Raw genomic sequence first — 23798 nt, forward strand, 5'->3', positions numbered from 1 at the left:
AATTTAATGGGTCTGGAGACAAGTACTCATATTTCACTAAAACCATCACCTGCAAAAAGTTTCCTTGTGAATTCTAAATTCTTGCTTAAACTAAGGGTATTGGGACTTTGGCAGTTGCTACTCATGGAGGTACTGCTGTAACATCCATTCACAATGACCAATCAAATGATCTGGCAAGTTGCAAATTCATCACTGGGAATGCCTATGTTGAACATAGACTAAACAATTGAAGTAATTTCTTCATATAAAATTCTGGGTCTTAGCAAAATAAGTATACTTTATATACTGACACATATACAGAAAACTTTTATGTACTAGCCAGTATATTGCCAAAAATAAAAAAACAAAACAAAAAACAACAACAACAACAACTAAACAAATCTTTCAACACAGGGCTGCATTCTGGTGGAAACATCAAAACTGATTTGTACAGTGAGATACCTATGCCCTGCTATGCCAAATCTCCGAAGTTCCTGTATCTAGTAGCTTTCTAAGCACTATGCATAATTTCAGATTTAAAAGTGGCCAGTGTCTCCCCAAATCTGTTTTACAAAAGAATAATTAGTGACTTAATGCAGGCAGGACGTGTTTCTTTTGGCAGTCACTTCCTTCATGGCTAGTAACTTGCACAGTAGCTAAGATATTGGAGGCATATCATAAATACCAACTGAGCAATATATAACTTACTAAAGCTTTTTAGGGGGAAAGTTTGTGAGGTTATTCATGAGACAGTGGTGTAACTCCATAACCCCATAAAGATACGTGATTGAAGTCAATGAGGACAGAAGCACAGTGGGTCTATGCTACACTTTTCTGTGGGCTCCCTTAGCAGTTACACAATGAATTTTTCCAGTAGAGATTATAACATAAGATTTTCCTTAAATTCACTGTACTACCTTTTTTGTAGAATCTCAGATGAAAGAGTCCATGGAAACTATCTTGGGAAACAAAGAATGAAACTGCCTGCCTTATAGAAATCCTGAAGTTGTAGACAGCACTTCGTAGATAGAATTACTACCATTCTTTGTCTAATAATGGGGCTCTTACTGGTGGTGGCTATGGAGTAAAATTCCATGCCCTTTGATTCAATGATAGTGAGTTTTAATCATATGTATCAGAGAGCATATCAAAATGAGGCATAGAAATATCCACAGGAGAACCAGAGAAGCTTTTTATTCTCCTCTAACCATCCCTTCTTGACAGTGGGGGTTTAATTTTTCTTCTTACATTGACTTTTCAGGAGACAGAATGTCTGTGTGCACTTTAGAAGCCTTTTTTTCTGATACAATGGCACCTCATGGATTGATGTTTTATGTCTCTTGAAATATTTCATAAAGCTGTAGTTTACAAAGTCCCACTGTCTTTACCTCCATTTATTGTCTTTGAAAATGGAATTAAATTCCATCCAAAGAAAAAGAAATGTCTGCTAGTCAGATCAACACAGACTTTCAGACAGATGATGATAGAAGGTGAATGTCTACAAATCATGGAAAGAAAGTGATATAAAAGCCTTTCTATGTGCAGATCATATTATAATATAGTCCCTCAGTTAAACAGCAACAGAAATATAGCAGTTGGTATTACATTATGTAATACAGATGTATTAATAAAGAGACTGAGTTTACAAATAAATTATTCCCACATCTACATAGAATAAACCAAAGTTTAAATTGGTTTCTTGTGTTTCTAGGCTTGTTTCTTGCTTCACCTTATTCTCCTCTGTATTTGCTAAAATATAAATATCAATCCTGACACCTCACTCATAAATATCATCACTTACCTTCCAAAAGTATTAGCCAAACAGAGATACTGATGAGAGCTTAGGATGTGCTAGGTAGAGAGGAGTCTGGGGTCCACACCTTTATAAGACTGTGGCAAATTTGGCAGCCTCACTTCTATTAATAGCTCTGTCTGTCAGCAGCAGACCAGGTCCACTTAGAGCTACTGCAGGACTAATTCTAGCTGCTGGGTCCAGGTCGAACTCATGTCCTCAGCCCTTCCGTCTCAGAGCGAGGAAGAGGCTTTGCCTACTGCTGCTCATCTGGGCTCTGACTTGGCCCCTCCTGTTACTTTCTCACCTCCAGCCAGGTAACTGGCTTTTTGTCTCGATTTGTTTTGTTTGCTTTTTACCACGTTTATTTCAATGATTAAATACTAACTTAAAAACTTCATTTCTATTTATTTATTTTGAGAGAATTTGTCAATACATACTTTTAAAAACCAAGACAGTAGTTTTGTTATTTAGAAAAAAATGAGATACAATAGCATTGTAAAGTAGGAAGGGAGCGGGGCCTGAAAAGTTCTTTTATTTAAACTTTCTTTATATTTATTCTTTGTGTCTTTCGCATCATGCTTCTTGATCCCATTCATTCCTTGTCCCTTTATATCTACTCTCTGTCCTTGCACCCTCTTCCTCAAAATAAAATAACATTTAAGAGGAAAAACAGAAAACAGAAAAGGAGAATTCTCGTCGTGGAAGATGTAGCGTGAGATAGTGGGTCACATAGCAAATCCTTTTATCCGCATAACTTTACTTGCAAGTATTTATTGCAGAGGCGTTGTTCTGGTTCGAGGCCTCTGGTTTCTGCTACATTATCAGTGCTGGGCCCTCACTGGAACTTCTCTTGGGCATCCTGTTGTTGCCCCGTGTCATGGAGATCCTGCAGCTTTGGGTCCGCAGGAATGGCCCCTTCATGTGCTCCAGCAGATCACAGATGGAGTGGATATTGGGATGGGCCAACTGGTTCTGGGCCTGGGTATTTGCAGGGTTGGTCAGTCCACCAGCTTTCCCTTGTCCTCGCCACCTGGGTGGGCTCTCCAGAATTGCCCTGGCTGGTTCACCTCTGGCAGCAATGAGCAAGGGGCGGAGCCCCGTCTCCTGCTTTCATGCCCTCAGGGTGAGGCTCTCCTATGCCTATACCATCAGGGTCAGTTCTACTGTTGCTCAGGTGAGGTGCAGAGACCACATTCCCAAGTATTGTAGCTGATGAGGGGCAGGCCCACCTAGCTCTCCCACCTGCCACAGGTAGCAAGGGCCGGAGGGGGGGACTCTCCCCCAGTCACACCACCATATGGCAGATGAGGACCAGTACCAGATCTCCCGTGCTCACATTTTCGGGACCATTTCACCCGCAACCCTATTGGTAGGGTCAGCTCCTCTTTGCTGCCCAGGCAAGATGCAGGATCCACTTTCCAGAGTGCTGCAGCTTGTAAGGGGGGTGGTCAGCTCCCTCACCCACTAGGTGGCAGGGGCAAAGAGGAGCATCTTTACGTTGTCCTCACCACCACCTGGCAAACCAGGGCAATGTGGCCACTCTCACACCCTCAGGACCAGCTCACTGGTACCTCTGTGCTGGCCCAGGAGAAGAGCAGGACCAGCTTCTTCTTTTTTTTTTTTTTTTTTTGGTTTTTCGAGACAGGGTTTCTCTGTGGTTTTGGAGCCTGTCCTGGAACTAGCTCTTGTAGACCAGGCTGGTCTCGAACTCACAGAGATCCACCTGCCTCTGCCTCCCAAGTGCTGGGATTAAAGGCATGCGCCACCACCGCCCGGCTCAGGACCAGCTTCTTGAGTGTCGCAGCTACTAAGGGAGAGGTTTTATAATTTTTTTCATTAAAAATTTTCATACAATGTATTTTTGTACATACATTTTCCCCCTCTGTAATTCATCTTTTACATATTTCTTGATGCCATCTGAAGAGACACAGCTCAAATCCGGGAAATGCTCAAGCATTAATTCTACATCTAATATTTAGGATGCTTCTTTAAGAAAATTGTAGGGAATAAGCAATGAAAATGGAAACCCACAACAAAGCCCAAATTTCTAAGTTGACAAGACAAAAAAATCAGGTGTTGTCAGTCAAGTATCTTCTAATCTGAGGCATATTTTCCTGATTGAATAAAATCGTATTTGTGGCCAATTCTACTTTCAGATATTGTTATTTTGCATCAGGAAGATCACATGCATGAAAACAAAAGTGACAAAAGAAATTGTTAAAGTGGCCTAAGTCGATGCGCAGTCGTGTTGTGTAACTCTCTCTTCTGAACTAAAGCATTCTCTTCTTGGGGTAGCTTGTAGGGAGCAAGTGAAGTCCTGAGTGTTGTTGTTGACATGTACACAGCCATGTCAAGGACCCTAGTGCCTCCATCCAATGGAAGTGACCAAGTCTTCACTGAGTGAAGTTCATAGAAATGAGAAGCCTTCCTTGGGTCCAAGTGTGAACGTTGACGCTGTGTGCAGAAAATGTCCATAGTAGCTTTCTTCTCCTAGGATATGTACGGCCTATGTACATATGACTGCTCCCAGACAGAAACTACCCCTACTGAGATTAGCTAAACATGCCTCCCTGCTTTGTTGTTTATAATAACCCTGCTTCAATTCCCTGTTTATCTATATATGATAATCCTGTCTTCTTGATCAGCTGTATATAATAAACATGTTGAGTTTCTGCAACTGCTATGACTTTTCCATCAAAAAGCCCAGCCCATGGGTTCCCAGCTTTTCTGTCTGTGTGTTAAGGTAAGTCACCAATTCAACAAACTAGTGGACTACTCAGTTAGTGTCAGTCTCACCTTGGATCATACTCTGCTGGAAAATTTACCCTAGGTTTGACTCTCAGGTTTGATATATTGGTATTGTCTTTCCTCTTTCTTCTTTGAGTTGCTTCCTCCTTATGTTGGGATCATTAGGAACATAGAACATTTTATTTTCCTTCATATCTACCTTCCTTCCTTCTTCCCTTTTTACGTTCATTTTTTCTTTTTCTTTTCTTTTCTTCTTCTTCTTTTTTTTTTTTTTTTTTTGACACAGTTTTGCCTTGTAGCTCTGGCTAGACTTGAATCCTCCTGCCTGTCTTCCAAGGGATGGGACATTTTAATACAGTATAATCTAAGGACAAAAGTCAAATGGAGAAAATATCCCATTGTTGTTTTCCATTTGAATAGCATAATCTTTGTGCACCTACTGAATCATGGTCTTTTGAAAGGTGATGCTTACCATCTGGCATTCTGAGTTTATAATGCATTGCTCATGTTTGACACCCGTAAAAACACTGTGAGTACCTGTTCATGCTGCCTTGTCTGTACTATTTTGGCAATCATGGGCTGGCTATTCAGCAAGCAGAGACTGCTATGCTTTGATTGTGTTTTTTTCTTGACACTGGATATATTTTCCCCTTCTTTGCCAGCCATAAAAGAGATACTGGAGTATCCTTCAGCTGAAGAATTAATTAATTAAGGTAGAAATCCTTAATGCAATTTCCGGGGCTGGACCCTTGACTGAATCCTGGGCTGAATAAGAATAATTCATAACAAAGAAACAAACAAAAGCAAAAAAAAAAAGAAGAAGAAAAGAAAAAAAGAAAGAAAAAAGAATAAACAAGATAACTAGCCTAGCATGTAGGTTTTGGTTTTTTTTTTTTTTTTTTTTTTTTTGCCTTTATTCCTGATTATGGCTACAATGTGAGCAGTATCTCATATTTTCTTGCTGTGGCTATGATGTCCACTATGATGAACTGGAACTAGAAATGTGATCTGAAATAAACTCTTTGTTTCCTAAATGAATTTTGTCTGGTTATTGCTTCTTTCCTTATGAGGTAAAGTTGGTTCTGCTGGATTTAGCCTGTCAGTGCCTGCTTTGCTCCCTGCCCCCTCCCCTCTTAGCACTATGTCTTGTAGCAGCTGTTTCTAAAGCATCCCGGGGTAACAAAACAAAGCCAATTACTTCTCAACCTTCTACAGAATTAGGAACACCATCAATAAGGTGAAACATGTAAATTATATGAGGGGGGAAAAAACAAGTGAATAGGTACTTGTGGTAAAACTACAATGATTAATGACCAACATAACTGCAGATATATTTATGTGTCTGGTGTGAAGTAGGAGTGTATATCCACCTGCCTTGCATTCTCATTCTCAGGATGAGTGGCTTATCTAACCAAAGTATCTTTGTGCATATTAAATAAAAATCCCTACAATGAAACTAAGAGTTATGGAGTACCCAGAAAGTTAGATCACGGCTATTCTACCATCATATCATGATCAGCTATGTTCATGAATAACTCTGCTCTCTTATTTAGATGGCAGTGAATTTCAAAAAGAGTATGTCTTTGTTTTTGTTTCTGCAACGACAGAGGACTGAAAGCAGAGCTAATTTAGCTTACTTTTTAAAATCTGAAGCAGTAAACTGTGAAATGTTTGTGATAAAAATGCACTTATTCTTTGTCACTCTTGACACTGTATTGCTTTTGTTTTCAGGGATTAATATGTTAGTTTTCTATGCACAAACTGATGACTAATTTTATGATGAAGACTACACATAGTGTATTAGCTTCTCTAAATAGGTGTGTATTTATGTCAAGACAATCCTTCTCTTTTAGCTTCTAAGTTTTTTTCTTTACTTACTCTTGTCTCCATCTCATAGACCAATACACAGTACTAAGGTAATTTTTAGATGGAGTTACTCTTCTTTTGGGATAAAAATACAAGCAAAGTTTAAACAAAATAAAAGGAAACAAAATATTGGCTCATTGAGAGAATAGTTGATAATTAGTGTCTTCTGCTTCCAGCAAGACACAAGCAATGTTTAAACTAAGAAAGCATTATTTGTTGAAAAGAAAGTTATGGAGCTGGGACACTAGTGAATTTGCTTTCTGTCGTCTAACAGACTCCTCAGCTCAAAAATGGGTTCATAAAATTTCTGTAAAGGAGCGATATGAAATTGAAACCTAATCCTGTCACACTGTGAACAATTAATTTCAAATGGGACACCACCATGAGAGCAAAATAATAACACTGGGGGAACTTCAATGGCAATTAATCACTCTTTCTTTTATTAGTATTTTAATATATTCAGTAATATAAAGAGAACAAAAGATTAGTTCTTGGGGTAAAATAAGAAAATAAGGACTGTTCTATGCACAGAACAAAAATGCAACCCTTCCATTGATGCAGAGAATCTTACATTGCTAAAATTCAATTTAATGAGTTCTTAAATGCATGACCTTATGGGAATTTGATAGCTATGGATCATCTGAACTTGTCAGTTGGCCCCATGCTGCGATAATCAATTTTTCAATGTCAGACTCATTTACTCCTCGAAGAATCCTAAAATAGCCATTCTCTCCCCACGACTTTCCCCAAGAATTGGCAGCAATCTGCAGGAAAAGACAAAAACATTAATATGTTGAGTATTATACTTTGATATATTTTAATCCTTTCTATAAAAACAGAAAAATACTAGATATATTTAAATTGCCTTTGACTTGTACAGATGGTAATGATTAATCACCTAAACATTTTCTGAATAATGATCATGGAGTTCTATTACTTATAGCACATTAATATCCTCATGCGTATTCACTGGCAAGAGCCAGAATTGATGTGTTTTCAAATGTGGTAGTACATTTGGATTGTAGACTTGACATATTATACAATCACCCAAGATGGGATTCTCCCTGAGGAATTCTGTAGATTGGGTTATTTTAGGAACAAGCCTATGAGAAATTTTCTTAATTTGATTAACTGAGATAGAAACACCCACCCCCAAATGTGGGCTTTGCCATTTCCTGGGCTGAACCCTGAACTAAATAGGAAAAACAAAAAGGCAAGATGAGCACTAGCATGTAGGTATTTTTTGCTCTCTATTCCTGACTATGGTTACAGTGTGAGCAGCTCCCTCGACAGCTTGTGATATGAATTCCCCACTATGATGGGTTGGAATCTAGAAATGAGAGCTGAAATAAACCCTTTTTTCTGGTGTGGGATTCCCCTCTGTATACTATGAATATGTTTTATTGCCATTGGTTAATAAAGAACCTACTTTCAGTCAGTGACTTACCAGAATATAGCCAGGCTGGAAAAGATATGGAGAGAGAGTAGGTGGAGCCAGTGAGACACCATGTAGCCACTGCCAGAGGAGACAGATGCTGGAGCCTTGCCAGTAGGTAGGCTACAACTTCATGGCGATGCACAGATTAACAGAGATGGATTGATTTAATATATAAGAGCTAGCTAGAAATACTCTTAAGCTATTGGCCAAACAGTATTACAATTAATACAGATTTCTGTGAGATTATTTCGGGAGTCTGGGTAGCCAGGAAATGGACAAGCAGTCTCAGCCAACAGTCTTCCCTAAACGTCTTTTGTCTGGGTATTTTGTCCTATCAAATGGAAAAGGAAGTATGACATAGAAGCATGAGAGTTATGATCTATCCTTATGTTAAACACCAGAAAGCCGAAAACAAATGATATATATTATTCTACGTTCAGGGGGAGTTCCAATCTAATGAATGATAAGTACCATAAGTTAAGTGTTAAGATGGATATGCTCATAGAGAGCTATTGAGATCACCCTAGCTGCATCACATGGACTTGCTTGGCTATGTGAAATGATTGGGGAAGGCTGTGCAGAAATTGACCAGGTTCTCAATGTAGAGAGATTCTCTAGTAGAGTCAAGCAGCAAAGCCCATAAACACTAAGCATGAAGCAGTATAATGGAATTTATTGGAGTAATTAAATTGTTAAAATTCTTGTTAGATAGCTCACCCTGGCAGCAAACCTTAAATTTATCATAGAGTACACACCATCTTCAAACTCACTAAAGCTCATTAGTGTCCTTGCACTAAGACTTTCCTCCCTAGAACTAGCAAAATAGATATGAGCCACCAAGCCTGGTGACTGATTCCCTGCTTTCAGTTACATAATCTAATGAAGGCAGAGCAAATAAAGTATCTGAAAAAAGTAAAATCAGCAGGAATTAGAAGCTGCTCCTTTATTCTTTTTCTTTTTAAACTCTGGGGATGATTAGAGAGTTGGGATGGGTCCAGAATAACTCCTAGATCTGAAGCTTGAGTGAGTAAGTACATTGTGAAGCCAAAGCGCTAATGGAGTGTGCAGAGAATGTCATAAAGGCAGAAGAGGCACATGGAGGGAATTAGTTGACCACAACTAAATGCAGTAGACCAGCTCGGTAAATTAGAGACTTCATAACAACAGCTGCCACGCTTGGCTTCCATTCACCCTGTGCTGGGTCTAAGACGGAAAATGATCTTGGGTGTGATCTACAGATATTCCCAAGGCATGTGGTGTTGCATTCAGCTTCCACGGTTTTCTCCTATGAGAACAGACTCCCTCAGCTTCGGAAATTGTCATGACAACATCAGTTTTTAGAAAAACAGCCAATTATCATCAGCACTTCTTATTTTAGATTTGGCTTTTTGCCTCTTCAATCATCCCTGACACCTGAAAGGAATGCGCTCACACATGGGTCTGAAATCACAAATTCCACAAATTCAGTGTGGCTCCTCAAAGTTGAAATGGACTTAGAATAGCTGGAAATGAGACAGAGACAAAATGTGTGTCTTTGCAACTAGGTTCTAAACAAAATTCCAAGTCTCAAGTTTTGAAGCAAGTTCCAATATATGAACATATTGGAAAATAATTTATATATGTATAACATGTATTCCCCCAAACAGAAAAATCAAATAAAATTAATCTCAAATGAAAAATATTTTAAAAACATTATTTTTATAATGAAACTATATTTGTAGCATTGTACCTACTTTTGCCTGACTATCTGAAGATTATTTCCATATAAAATTCTGTCATTTTATCTTTGGTGACTCTGGGAAGGACATGTAAAATTTGCCAAACAAATGCAAATTCATATGCTAATGAAAGTTGTGATTGCTAATCTTAGTTGTCAAACTGACTACATCTGGAATCAACTAAAACCCAAACAGCTGGGTACACCTGTGAGGGATTTTCTGGAATGAATCATTTGAAGTGGGAAGACCCACCCTAAATCTAAGACCCACCTTCTGGTGAGACTCACAAGAAAGGACACATAAGAAGGACGCTTCTGCTTTTGTGTATTTGCCCTCACTTTCCTCTCTCTTCTTGCTGAGGCATTCCTTCACTGACATTAGAACCAACTTCTCTGTAATGCCAATTCAGAAAAAGATTAGCAGCTCTCTAGGAATCTTTTGGGTCTCTACGACAAGATTGGGACTGCCGCGATTCACATAGCATCCATTCAAACTCCACTTTTGTCACAAAGGGGGCAAGAATCTTGAGGGGTATGCTAAATTTGACCAGTCATGATCTAAATGCTAGTAAATTAGAAATAAAATGAACTTTCACAATCTTATACAATATATCTTCAAGAAATCTATACCAATACCAAAGTTAGTTTTATATTATGGAAAGAATTTTTTTTTATCCTTATAGAACAAAGCGTGGGCATTCATTATTATCATACCCATCAGCATTTCAATGGAAGTTCCTTAGGTTTCATTTAATGAAGAAAAAAATATGAAGAATTCATAATAAGAAATGTAATTAATATACACAAGAGGTAGAATTCTTTTTTCAGACTCTAATACTTCACCAGAATATCTTAGGAACTCACAAATATTTCCATTAATCTTGTGGGATACAAAATTAACATATAAATAGCAGAAGCCTTTCTATATACCAATTATAAACACATTAAGAAAACAATCACAGAAATATTTTTATACTCAATAGCCAAAATACAACAAACACACAAACAACAACAAAATCCCTGGAATTTGACCAAAAAAGTGAAATATGTCTACATTGAAAACATAAAAAATGAGAATCTTTTTAGATTCTCTGTTTAGATCCTTACCCCATTTTTTAATTGGGTTATTTTGTATTTTGATGTCTAGTTTCTTGAATTCTTTACATGTTTTGGAGATCAGTCACCTGTCAGATGCGGGGTTGGTGAAGATCTTTTCCCATTCTGTAGGCTACTGTTTTGTCTTATTTAGTGTGTCCCTTGCCTTACAGAAGCTTTCAGTTTCAAGAGGTTCCATTTATTGATTGTTGTTCTCAGTGTCTGTGTGTTATATTTAGGAAGTGGTCTCCTGTGCTGTTTTCAAGGCTACCTACCATTTTCTCTTCAGTCAGGGTCAGTGTCCCTGAATTTATGTTGAGGTCTTTGATCCACTTGGACTTGAGCTTCGTGCATGGCAATAGATATGGATGTATTTGAAATCTTCTACATGGTGACATCCAATTATGGCAGCACCAAATTTGTTGAAGATGCCTTTTTTTTTTAATGAAAAAAAAATTTTTCTGCCTCCTCCCCGCCTCCCATTTTCCTCCCCCTCCTCCCACCCCTCTCCCCCTCCCCTCACTCCTCTTCTCCTCCCTCTCCAGTCCCAGGAGCAGTCAGGGTTCCCTGCCCTGTGGAAAGTCCAAGGTCCTCCCCCCTCCATCCAGGTCTAGGAAGGTGAACATCCAAACTGTCTAGGCTCCCACAAAGCCAGAACATGAAGTAGGATCAAAACCCGTGCCATTGTCCTTGGCCTCTAGTCAGCTCTCATTGTCCGCCATGTTCAGAGAGTCCGGTTTTATCCCATGCTTTTTCAGTCACAGTCCAGCTGGCCTTGGTGAGCTCCCAATAGATCGGCCCCACTGTCTCAGTGGGTGGGTGCACCCCTCGTGGTCCTGACTTCCTTGTTCATGTTCTCCCTCCTTCTGCTCCTCATTAGGACCTTGGGAGCTCAGTCCGGTGCTCCAGTGTGGGTCTCTGTCTCTATCTCCATCCATCGCTAGATGAAGGTTCTATGGTGATATGCAAGATATTCATCAGTATGGCTATAGGATAGGTTCATTTCAGGTTCCCTATCCTCAGGTGCCCAAGGAACTAACTGGGAACATTGCGCTGGGCATCTGGTAGCCACTCCAAGTTCAAGTCTCTTGCCAACCCTTAGGTGGCTCCCTTAATGCCTTTTATCCCTGTTGTACAGATTTGGCTTCTTTTCTAAAAAATCAGGTATTCATAGGTGTGTGGGTTAATGTCAGGATCTTCAATTTGATTCCTTTGGTCTGTGTGTCTGTTTTTATGCCAATACCAAGCTATTTTATGATCATGGCTCTACGGTGGAACTTGAAGTCTTGAAGTAAGGGTTGGTGATGCCTTGAGAAGTTCCTTTATTGTACAAGATTGTTTTTAGCTATCCTGGGTTTTTTTGTTTTTCCATTTAATGTTCAATATTGTTCTTTTAAGGTCTGTGAAGAATTGTGTTTGGATTTTGATGGAGATTGCATTGAATCTGTAGATTGCTTTTGGTGGGGTTGCCATTTTTATTATGTTGATCCTACCTATCCAAAAGCATGGGAGACTTTTTTTTCCATTTTCTGATATCTTCTTCAATTTCTTTCTTCAAAGACGTAAAGTTCTTCTCATACAGGTGTTTCACTTCTTTGATTAGAGTTACCCCAAGATATTTTATTTTATTTGTGGCTATTGAAAAGTGTAATATTTCTCTGATTTCTTTCTCAGCCTCTTTATCATCTGTATCTAGGAAGGCTACTGATTTTTGAGTTAATGGTATCACATTTCTAAAGGTGATTATCCCAAATCTCTCCAAGACTTTTATATGAAGGGGTGTTGAATTTTGTCAAAGGCTTTTTGAGCATCTAATGAGATGACCAGGTATTTTTTTTATTTCAGTTTGTTTATATGATGAATTATATTGACAGATTTTTGTATATTTAACCATCGCTGAATCTCTGGAATGAAGCTTACTTGATCATAGTGGATGATTTTGCTGATGTGTTCTTAGAATTGGTTTGCCAGTATTTTATTGAGTATTTTTATATCAATGTTCATAATGGAGATTGGCCTATAATTCTCTTTCTTTGCTGTATCTTTGTGTGTTAGAGTATTGGGGTAATTGTAACAGGAGGGGATAGGATGGTCAGTTGGGGAAGGGATGTTTCTAGCCAGCTTTTTTTAACTTAAATTTTTCCCATATACCTTTTGACTCTGAGCTTTCGCCTTTCCTTACTTCTATGTATCTTACTTCACTCTTACTCCATGTCTGCTGTGAAGCTGGTGGTTGGCCTGGGTTTCCTCCTCTCATCTTTATCGCATCCCTTCTGCTCTGCTCCCATTTATGAACCCTGACAACACATGGTTCCTCCCTACCACTTCCTGTCAGCTACTTGCTGACTCAGCCTCCTGACCACCAGTTAATTTTATTTAAGCAAACAAATGTAACACGACTTTGCATCATTAAGCAAATATTTCACAGTATAAACAAATGTAACACATCTTAAATTAATATTCACAATGAACACTAGAAAGTGGGAAGACTTCTCATGTATTAGTAGAATTAATATTATGGAAATAACCATTCTGTCAAAAGCTATTTCCAGATTCAGTACAATTCCACTCTCAGCCCTCATTTCATTCTTCACAGGAATAAAAAAAAATGTCCTAAAATTTCTATGGAGTCTTAGAAGACTCCAGATATCTGGAATAATCTTAGCAAAATACTCAATGTTGGTGGAATTAGCATTCCAGATTTCAAGACATACTACAAAGTGATAGTAATAAAAACAGTCTGGTATTGACTCAGAAAACAGACGTGTAGAGCAATGGAACAAAATAAGAAATCTAAACATTGCTACACATAACTACAACCACCTGATAGTTGACAAAGATGCCAAAAACATACACTGGAGAGAAGAGCATCTTCAATAAATGGTGTTGTGAAAGCTCAATGTCTACCTGGAGAAGCATTAGATTAGACTTGGACCAATCAATCTGCATACAAGTTAACTTCAATGGATCAAAGAGTTCAGTATGAAACCTGAAAACAGTAGAAGAAAATATAAGCAGTATCTCACAAGACATAGATGTAAGAAAGGATTTTCTGTGTATGATTTCATTTGTTCAGGAATTAAAAAAAAAGAAACCCCATTTGTTCAGAAATTAAGAAACTCAGAACTAAAAATCTTCTGTATGAAATAAAAAACTTCAATTTTCTTGCAGATTAATTCTTCAATATTTCATTAAGTGTTTTATAGTGACTATTTTAAGACCTATATTCTATGTATCATTTGTTAATTATATTGAAAACTTTCTGCTATTGAATATTGGCTGTAATTTCCCTTGTTCCTGTTAATTTTCAGTATGTGTTACATTATGCCAATTGGAAACACTGGTGTTGTGTTTATTTTCCACAAGGCATCCCCTTTCTGTACATAGGAGAATATGCTAAAGGACTTATCAGTTCAGCATTATGAAGCTTAAGTTGCTCAGAGACAAGAGTTTTATTAAACTCAATTCATATGTGGCTTCAAGTATTCCAAGATGGTCAGCTCACAAAGGATCCTGAAACACTGAAGAATTTGTCCAGATTTTCCATCCGCTTTCTTGACATACAACTTTGTTCCAGTGCTCAGTTATTATTTCATTGGGCGGGGGCAGATGCCAGCTTTTGATCCTTCTAGACTTCAGTCCAGGTTGATTCACATTCTCAATAATGCTTTCTCTACCCATTGCAAAAACAGTTCTCAGCCTGAGCCTAGACTTACCGAATAATCCCAGATCACAGGAAAAGGTCAGAGATTCATTCAACTATCATTTGAAAAATAAAATATGTTTAAAATTTGTAGTAGGTCCTCTACGTATATGTTATGACTGTTCGCTTGGTGTTTTGTGGAACTCCTAACAGTGGGAATGGGAGTGTATCTACTCTTCTGCCTGCTCCTGAGACTGTTTTCCTCCTTTCGGGTAGTCCTTTCCATCTCAGAGGGAAGACTTTCGCCTTGCTTTATTGTATCCTGCTTGACTATTTCTTGGAAGTCTAATCATTTTGAAGAGGAAACAGAGGAAGAGTGGGTCTGGAGAAGAGGGGAGGGGATTTAGTTGTAGGGGAGGGAAGGGAAACTGTGGTTGTCATGTATTGTATGGGAAAGAATCTATTTTTTTTAAAAAAATAGAAAAATAAAAGAATTGTATTGTTGCTTTTATTTAGCTTTGTTCCTGACTTGTTGATATCTACTACATTTTACCCAACAATGAAAAACACCCAACAACTGCTATTAGAAGAAAGGACTACGATGTTAATATTTTTAAACTACATCACATAAACCTTCAGAAAATTTTGTATTTCAGGGTATGTTGCAAAGTCAAATAAAAATAAATATCCAAGAACCTTGATAAACCAAAAATGGGTATAATAAAATGAAAAGGACTGGTTGCCTTTACTTTTAGAAACCTTACTTTTCACATACCATGGGGATTAAATCTGCAGTCATCTGCCAAGTTAACTGATTCAATGCACATGGGCAATACACTTCTCTTATTCCTCCAGAGTCAGAGTGATTGCTCAGACAAGGTCGTGAATTAGTCTCCAAGGACATAACATTATCTCCCCCAGTATTTACATGCCAGAAGATACAAAGCCAGTATTAGAGGACATTATCTGGTGTTTTTCCAGGCCTTGAAAAGATGTATTCATATTGTCAAAGGCCAGGGCAGTGTAATAAATGATGTTTTATTTTCCCTTATTCTTCAGGAAAGAATAAAACTGCTTTTCGCCTGAAAGTAACTGCAGAAATTCTCTGCTCTCTGTCACTTCAATCCTCAGAAACCGTATTATAAAAGCCTGATGTAGTAGTGCATACATGCAATCCCAGTGTTAGCTGAGTGAACATAAGTGGATCCCTGGAGCCTAATACCTAATGGCACATTCCAGTCCAGTGAGTGATACTGACCCCTCAAAGAGTAGCAACAAAGGGACAACACTTTGGTTGTCCTTAGACCTCCGCACCTTCACATGAGCACACACGCACACACACAGACATATACACAAATACACACATGGAACCCATGTAGTAAAAATCTGAGAGTATATATGTGTGCATATATATGCATGTTGGCATATATATCTGTGCATGCATCCATATGCATGCCACTTATAGACACTCAGTTGGAAAAGATTAAAAAGAAGATGAGAGGATTTTATATTTTTTCCAGTGTATATTTCTTAACCACCATTCAGCAAATACTATCCAATGTTATATGTTAATAACTGTTATGAATCAACTACATCAAAACATGGCCTTATTAAAATATTATATTATTATGAAATATTATATATTATGAAAAAAATTCATTCTATAAGAATCTCAACATAGGAGCTTAACTGCAAATATTAAAATAACATTTCCTTCACAGTGTTTTAAACTATAAGACAATAATATCATTTTAGAAGAAGTTTATAAAAAATTCTTTCAGTGAGTGCAATTCCCAATGATGACTTGTATGTTATATTCATTCTGCTCTGCCCATTTAGATTTAGATTCTGAGGTATAGATTTTTTTATTTCTAGAACTGTCGTTGGGCTGGAGGTTTATATGAGATTGGCTCCCATAGGCTCATTTATTTGAATACTTAGTTGTTGGAATAATTTGGGATGAGTTAGGAGGTGTGGCCTTGGAGGAGGTGCAATGCTGGGGTTGGGTTTTTGTTTCTAAAGCATTGTTCTATTTTAAGTCTAGAGCGCTCTCTCTCTCTCTCTCTCTCTCTCTCTCTCTCTCTCTCTCTCTTTCGCTCTGCCTACAAATTGGACTTGTGGATCAAGATGTAAATTGTCAGACTTTTTTTGCTGTGTACCTTTGTCCTGCCATCATGGACTCTAACCTATTGAAACTGTAAGCCCCTAAATTAAATATTTTCTTTTATAAGTTGTTTTGACCATGGATTTTTTCACATCAATAGAAAAGTAAATGAGATACAAGTTGCTATCAGGGACTGCAATGTAGACTATGGAATTTCAATTAAAAGGCTTTAGCAGGGAAGCAACTAGGCTAGAGACCAATCTTGCAATATTTTTACCAAAAATATAGATGCCCTTTGCCCTTGTTTTAAGAATCTTCCTGAGGCTAAATTAAAATGTGGATCTAATTTCCTTGGTGGAGGAGATCTCAAGAGAGCCTAATATTAACTCTTTTGCATGGTTATTAGTAATTACCCTTATACAAATCTTACACAAAAGAGAAATCATGCTTAGATAGATTAGATAGATAGATAGATAGATAGATAGATAGACAGACAGACAGACAGACAGACAGACAGACAGACAGACAGATAGATAGATAGATAGATAGATGATAGATATACGAGGGAGGGAGAGAGAAAGAGAGAGAGAGAGAGAGAGAGAGAGAGAGAGAGAGAGAGAGATTGGGATTAAAGTAAAGAAAGAAAAGAACTCCAGCAACAGGAAATTTATGCTGGAGTCAAGGCATGTGCTGAAAGAGATGAGAAAATTAAAGAGAGGCCTGTTTCAAAGTGGAGTGAAGGGAAGGGTGCCCTCAAGGCAAGCACCCATCCAGCTAAGCTTCCAAGTCGTACAAAGGAGAGATCTGAAAATTTTCCTGCACCTAATAAACAACAGAGGGGAGCATATTCAAATGTGATTCAAGAGGTCCAAGTTCCATTCCAAGAATCCAGTCAAATTTGGCTTTGTTGTCAACATGTTCTGGCATAAGGATCATGAAAGACACATGGGTAAAGGGTTGTGGAATCTTCCTTAACCATAAAGGAGAACTTCTGGGGTCAGGTTCATGGCAGGGGAGTCCTTCCATGGAGACTCTAAGTAGTATTGAAAGTATAAACTAGATTGATTGGAGAATCCAATGTGTTGTAGATACCAGGTCCTTGAGACATCTGCCAAGGAGAGTTTCAGACAAGAAGTGGAACTAGACCAGTAAAACTGCAAGGGTAGAATGGTCTAAGTCCTTTGAAATGACACGGAGCTACAGAATTTGAAGTTTTCCCTGCTAGGTTTAGTCTTTTTTTGATCCAATATTTCTTTACCATGTCTTCCGCTTTAGAATGGCATATTCTCTGTCATTATATGTTAGAAGGATATAATTTGCTTTTTTTGATTTCATAGAGTTACATTTAAGAGAGTTCTTTGAGTCTCAGAAGAGACTTTGAACTTATACTGTGTTGAGACTCTGAAAGAGAATGGGGAATATTGAATTTGGACTAAATGCATTGTGTGTGTGTGTGTGTGTGTTATAATTTGTCTATAAACTATGGGAACCAAAGGGTGGTGGTTTAAATAAAAATGGCCCCATATGCCCATATGTTGTTGGAACTGTTTGAGAAGGATTAGTAAGTATGGCCATGTTTAATGAGGTGTGTCCTCGGGAATGGGCTTTGAGGTTTCAAAAGACTTGAACTATTCCCAGTCTCTCTCTATATTTTGTAGTTGTGTCTCAAGATGTGACCTCTCAGACACTACTTCAACTTGACACCTGCTACTATGCTCAACACCATGAAAGTATTGGACTCTAACATTGAGATCATAATTAAATGTATATATATATGTTGCTTTGGATGTAGTGATTTATCACAAAAACAGAAAAGTGACTAAAACTCTCTCTCTCTCTCTCTCTCTCTCTCTCTCTCTCTCTCTCTCTCTCTCTCTCTCTCGTGTGTGTATGTGTGTGCTGCTTCTGTAGGTAAAGCCACTTGCTGATAAGCCTGATAATCTGAGTGAGTTTGGCCTCTGCAGTCAACATAGTTGAATGAGAAATTTTACTTCTGCAAATTGTCCTCTGATAGTCATTTGCTTGATATGGAGGATTCATGCCCATACATATAAACACACACTCACAAAATAAATAAATAACAATGAAGTTTTTAAAACTTAAAAATAAGTTCAGGATAATTAGCTGCATTTATTATAAAACTATTTTCATCAATATGTTCCAACCTTACCTGTATCTTATTAGGATATATTATTTTGAAAGTAGTTTTCTTTTAGTCGGGATCTCTTGTAACCTGAGCTGGATTTTTAATTCACTCTGTATCCAAGGATACCATGAACTTTTGATACTCCTATCCTAGCTAAGTGCTGAGATAATAGACATTCGCCAACAAACCTGGTAAAGGTCCATGTTACTTTTGAGACTATATGTTAACACTTTCCCAGTGAAGACAGATGTGTGTGTTATAATTGGCAAAAGAACAAAACAAAAAGACAAAAATCACTTTTAACTTCAATAAGATATGTATATATTATATATATATATTATACAATATAGTAGTTAGAAATTATATTAATGTAGGAAAAGCCTTAAGTTTGTTGATATGCATACAACAATGAATGAAGTACAAGTATTAGTTCTATCTAGATGATAACAGAACAAATTGTTGTCCTGTTGATTCTCAATTTGAAAGAAATAAAATCAAATTCTTCTTTTACAACTTGAAAGCACTGGACTTGAAGAAAACAATTATTATAGTACAAACTGTTATAATTAGTTTTGTGCTGAAGAAAAGTCCAATGTGTGGAAAACATTGTAGGCTGTGATTACATAATATGAACCTGGGAAAAGAGGAACTGGTTTTCACTTCACAGTCAGAATTCTACTGGAAGGCCTTACATACCCAATATTTTTCTTTCTTCCCTTGTGCTCCTCTCATTGTGCCCCATCTACAAATAATAACAATGATTAATTGGTTAGCTCATCTGGTTTGTTCCTTCAGAACATTGATTTTGCTGACATTCTTTTGTATTTTCCATGTTTATGTGTTTTACAACAAAAATGTCATCATTGACTTCCAAAAATTTGGTACTATAGCTTTCCTCTTCACTATGACATTATTTAGGTGAACAGTATAGAGTGATCTTTATCCAAATGACATGAAATTAAACTTATCTACCAAAAGAGAAAGACCCTGTCATAAATGATGGCCTCAGAGACAAGCAATATCCAGCTTGAGACAGTCAACTGAGGCCCCTTGAAAAAGTTGATCCCATTTTCATGTGGACTAAAGCACAAACACAGGGGTTCCATCAATGTTGCACAGACACCCTCCTTCCTGCTGCAAAAGGCTTATACAGGTACAGGGGTTGGGGTTTGAGTGCCGATTTTCTTCTAAGTAAGCCCTCACCTATGCTCTGTAGGGAAGTCCAATGAATTCATCAGTTCCCCAGAATGAACTTTTATGAAATGGTGTCTCAGTTCGTCATTGAAACATTGGGAGACAGGATAGACAATGCTTACATATCACCCTCAGACAGAATTTTAGAAACAGGTCCGAGGTCAATTGGGTCCAGATAGTTCCCATGTTTTCATATAGTTTGCTGTATTTCTATCATAAATGAAACAATCTAAAGTATAAAGTATAGTGAAAATGTGAATAATTGTTATAGGTGGAGGCGTTACATAAAATATTCATACACACATACTGCCTAGTGAAATATTAACATTTCTAATTTCTGTATATATGTGCACATGTGGTAACTGAATCCTAGATTCCCAGTAGCATGTAACTGTTGTAGCAGAACTGTTTGCACTGCCACCCTGCTGTGCCAGTAAAACTACAAGGATTGACTGACTGGGATTAGTCATAGAGTTGTTGGAAGACTGTGGAAGACCAATAGAGAGGGAGAGAGAAAGAGGGGCTGGAGGAGACTTCATGGGTTTTAGATGGGTAAACTGTGGAGAGCAGTGTCAGCCGATTGCCCCTCTGCCATTCACTGGATTTATCAGGATTTTATCTCAATTTCTGACTCTTGAATTTTTATTAATATTAGAACAATTTGGGTAAATACTAGATCTGGTGCCCACATTGAGCACCAATGAATAAATGGGACCTTCTGAAACTTAGAAGCTTCTGTAAAGCAAAGGACACCGTCATTAAGACAAAAAGGCATCCTCATGAATGGGAGAAGATCTTCACCAACCCCACATCAGACAAAGGTTTGACCTCCAAAATATTTAAACAACTCAAGAAACTGGACATGAAAATTCTAATTAACCAGCCTGGTCTACAAGAGCTAGTTCCAGGACAGGAACCAAAAAGCTACAGAGAAACCCTGTCTTGAAAAATCAAAAATAAATAAACAAACAAACAAACAAATAAATAAATAAATAAATAAATAAAAATTAAAAAATTAACCCAATTAAAAAATGAGGTACTGAACTGAAAAGAGAATTCTCATCAGATGAAGTTCAAATGGCCAAAAGACACTTAAGGTCATCTTCAACCTCCTTAGTGATCAGGGAAATGCAAATCAAAACAACTTTGATATACCATCTTTCACCTGTCAGAATGGCTAAAATCAAAAACACCAATGTTATCCTATGCTGGAGAGCATGCGGAGTAATGGGAATACTCATCCATTGCTGGTGGGAATGCAAACATGTGCAACCACTTTGGAAATTTCTCAGGAAATTGGGAATCAATCTACCTCAGGATCCAGCAATACCACTCTTGGGAATATACCCAAGAGATGCCCTATCATACTATAAAAGCATTTGTTCTACTATGTTCATAGCAGCATTATTTGTAACAACCTAGAAACAACCTAGATGCCCCTCAATGGAAGAATGAATAAAGAAAGTGTGGAATATATACACATTAGAGTACTACTCAGTGGTAAAAAAAAAAAAATGACATTTTGAATTTTGCATGCAAATGGATGGAAATAGAAAACACTATCCTGAGTGAGATAACCCAGACCCAAAATGATGAATATGGTATGTACTCACTCAGTAGTGGACTCTAGCCATAAACAAAGGACATTAAGCCTATAGTTCACAAGCCTAGAGAAGCCAAATAACAAGGTGAACCCAAAGAAAAACATATATAGATCCTCCTGAAATTTGGAAGCAAAGAAGATTGCCGGGCAAAAGTGGGGAGCGTGGGGGTGGGGGTAGGGGTAGGTGTGGGGTTGGGGGAAGGAGAGGGGGGAGAGAGAAGGGAGAAAGGAAAGACTGGAGAGAGCTTGGGGAGTGGGAGGTAAGAGATGGAGGACGGGTGGATATAGGAGCAGGGAAGAGGCTATCTACATTAAGGGAGCCATTTTAGGGTTGGTAAGAGACTTGGCTCTAGAGGGGATCACAGGTGTCCACAGGGATGTCCCCAGATAGGTCCTTGGGCAGCAGAGTAGAGGGTGCCTGAACTGGTCTTGCCCCACTATCACACTGATGAGTATCTCGAATATCACCATAGAATCTTCATCCGGCGATGGATGGAGATAGAGACAGAGACCCTCATCAGAGCAACAGACTGAACTCCCAAGGTCCAGTTGAAGAGCAGAAGGATGGAGAGAAGATGAGCAAGGAATTCTGGACTGTGAGAGGTTGGTCCACCCACTGAGACAGTGTGCCTGTTCTAATGAGAGCTCATCAAATCCAGCTGGACCAGGACTGAATGAGCATGCAATCAAACTGGACTCTCTGAATGTGGCTGACAATGGGGGCTGACTGAGAATCCATTGATAAAGGCACTGGGACTTGATTCTACTGCACATACTGGCTTTTTGGGGCCCTAGTCTATTTGGATACAAAGCTTCCTAGTCCTGGATGTAGGGAGGAGGGCCTTGGACTTCCAACAGGGCAGGGTTCCTTGCCCTCTCTTAAGAAGGGAGAGGGAGGGAGGAACATATGTGGGGAAGGGGTTGGGGAATGGGAGGAGGGGAGGAAGTGTAAATTTTTGAATGAAAAAAAATAAAAATGAAAAAAAATTATTCTTTCAAAAAAAGGGACCAGACACCAATCAAATCAGGTAGCCCAGATGATCCAGCCTCTCAGAATGCCTCCATTGCCTCAAACTCTACATCTAAAGCAACTTCAAAGCTTCTAGCTGAGATGGTCTAGCCTCACAGACTATCTAAGCAAAACATCAGTTAAGTTCTACATTTTTTTCATAACACAAAGACCAAACAAAAATAATACATCCAGATCTCCCAGGACTTGACCATTATCCCAGTTTTCTCAGAGTCTGCTAAAGATGCCATCAACCCCAGACAACAAGAAGCAGTCTAGAGAAAGTGACAACCACACTTCAAAGAGGTTGGGTGGGTGATTTTTGGTCATATGGTTAGTTATAGATATTTGTCATAATTTATGGAGGTTGGTTACAAGTTATTACTGATCATGCTCAAGAAAAAAGATGAACAATGGAGATTATATTCAGGGATCTCTTTCTGAAGGGAAAAGAGGGGGATACAGCATAGACATGATAGGATAAAAGTGGGTTATTGTGTTTACATTTGCATGACCTCTACTCTCTAATCTGTTACACTGTTATGAATCTTTGTAGATTAATGCAAATTGAAGGTTATTTTTGTTATATAGTATTATGTGCTCCTATTTCTTGTTTAAGGTATATTACCTATGCAGCTCATTTAAAAACATAATGTATAGTTCTAATCCTTGAAGGTTATTTAGGATAATAAAGAAAAACAGATTAATAGTCATCTATAATAATCAAATTTAGGTTAGGTATTTGTTCGAAGTCAAACAGAGATATATTTTAAATAGATAGATTGACTTCAAACATTACAAAGACATACAGAATCTGGCATTTAAAATATTTTAATAGCATAAGGCTTTTCAACACATCTGCTCCTAGCAGCACAAGCTTACCTCAAAAAGGATGCTGGGCATTGAAAAGCCTCCAAATAGAATTTGATTTCAATGAGGCAAAGCTAGCCATTTGGTCAAGAAACTGAACTTGCCTCTACTGCTAATAATATGCTGTCCAAATTGTACAAACAGTAAGTTTGTTGAATTTTGCCAAGACAAGGTAGGACAACTCTTCAAAATTCCTGCTTCACAGAAAAGTCTGTCAAGAGTTCTAGGCTTGTAGGATGAAAATGGAAGCACCAATTTTGCAGATGAAACTTGGGTGACTGCCCAAGGAAGTCAGATGTCTCTGTCATTTTTTAGTTTTGGAAGTTGTTTACTCTGTACTTCCTTTTTAATCCTTTTAAATTATATCGCTTTTGGGTCTTTGATAAGATTAAATACTAGATATTTATAGTTACAGTTTACTTTGCTACAAAATTCAGAAAAAAAATTGCAAAAGTATAAATTATGTAAGATTGAGAAACATAAAAACTTAAGTTGATTACTTAAGATAATATTTTAAGGTCTAAAAAGGTACTTTGGAGTTGGTAATATATGGTAAGATAGAAAGTAAACTAGGTACAAAACTTTTGACTC

At 37.9% G+C, this 23798-nt stretch overlaps 1 protein-coding gene across 2 annotated transcripts in view; it reads right to left on the minus strand.

Moving 5' to 3' along the window:
• Positions 1–6886: 6886 nt before the first annotated feature.
• Positions 6887–23798, minus strand: part of Tinag (tubulointerstitial nephritis antigen) — an 81513-nt gene continuing 64601 nt past the window's right edge. Inside the window, exons 10-11 of one of the 2 annotated variants that reach the window (XM_057768171.1) lie at positions 19228–19273; positions 6887–7152 (exon numbers count right to left, since the gene is read on the minus strand). In XM_057768171.1, the coding sequence (XP_057624154.1) occupies positions 7018–7152; positions 19228–19273 (181 nt within the window). In that variant the 3' untranslated portion in view covers positions 6887–7017. The remainder of the gene's footprint in view (positions 7153–19227; positions 19274–23798) is intronic. The other variant, XM_057768172.1, reaches the window with a different exon arrangement.

Source organism: Chionomys nivalis, chromosome 4, assembly GCF_950005125.1.
Source record: "Chionomys nivalis chromosome 4, mChiNiv1.1, whole genome shotgun sequence".
Classification (NCBI taxonomy): Eukaryota; Metazoa; Chordata; class Mammalia; order Rodentia; family Cricetidae; genus Chionomys; species Chionomys nivalis.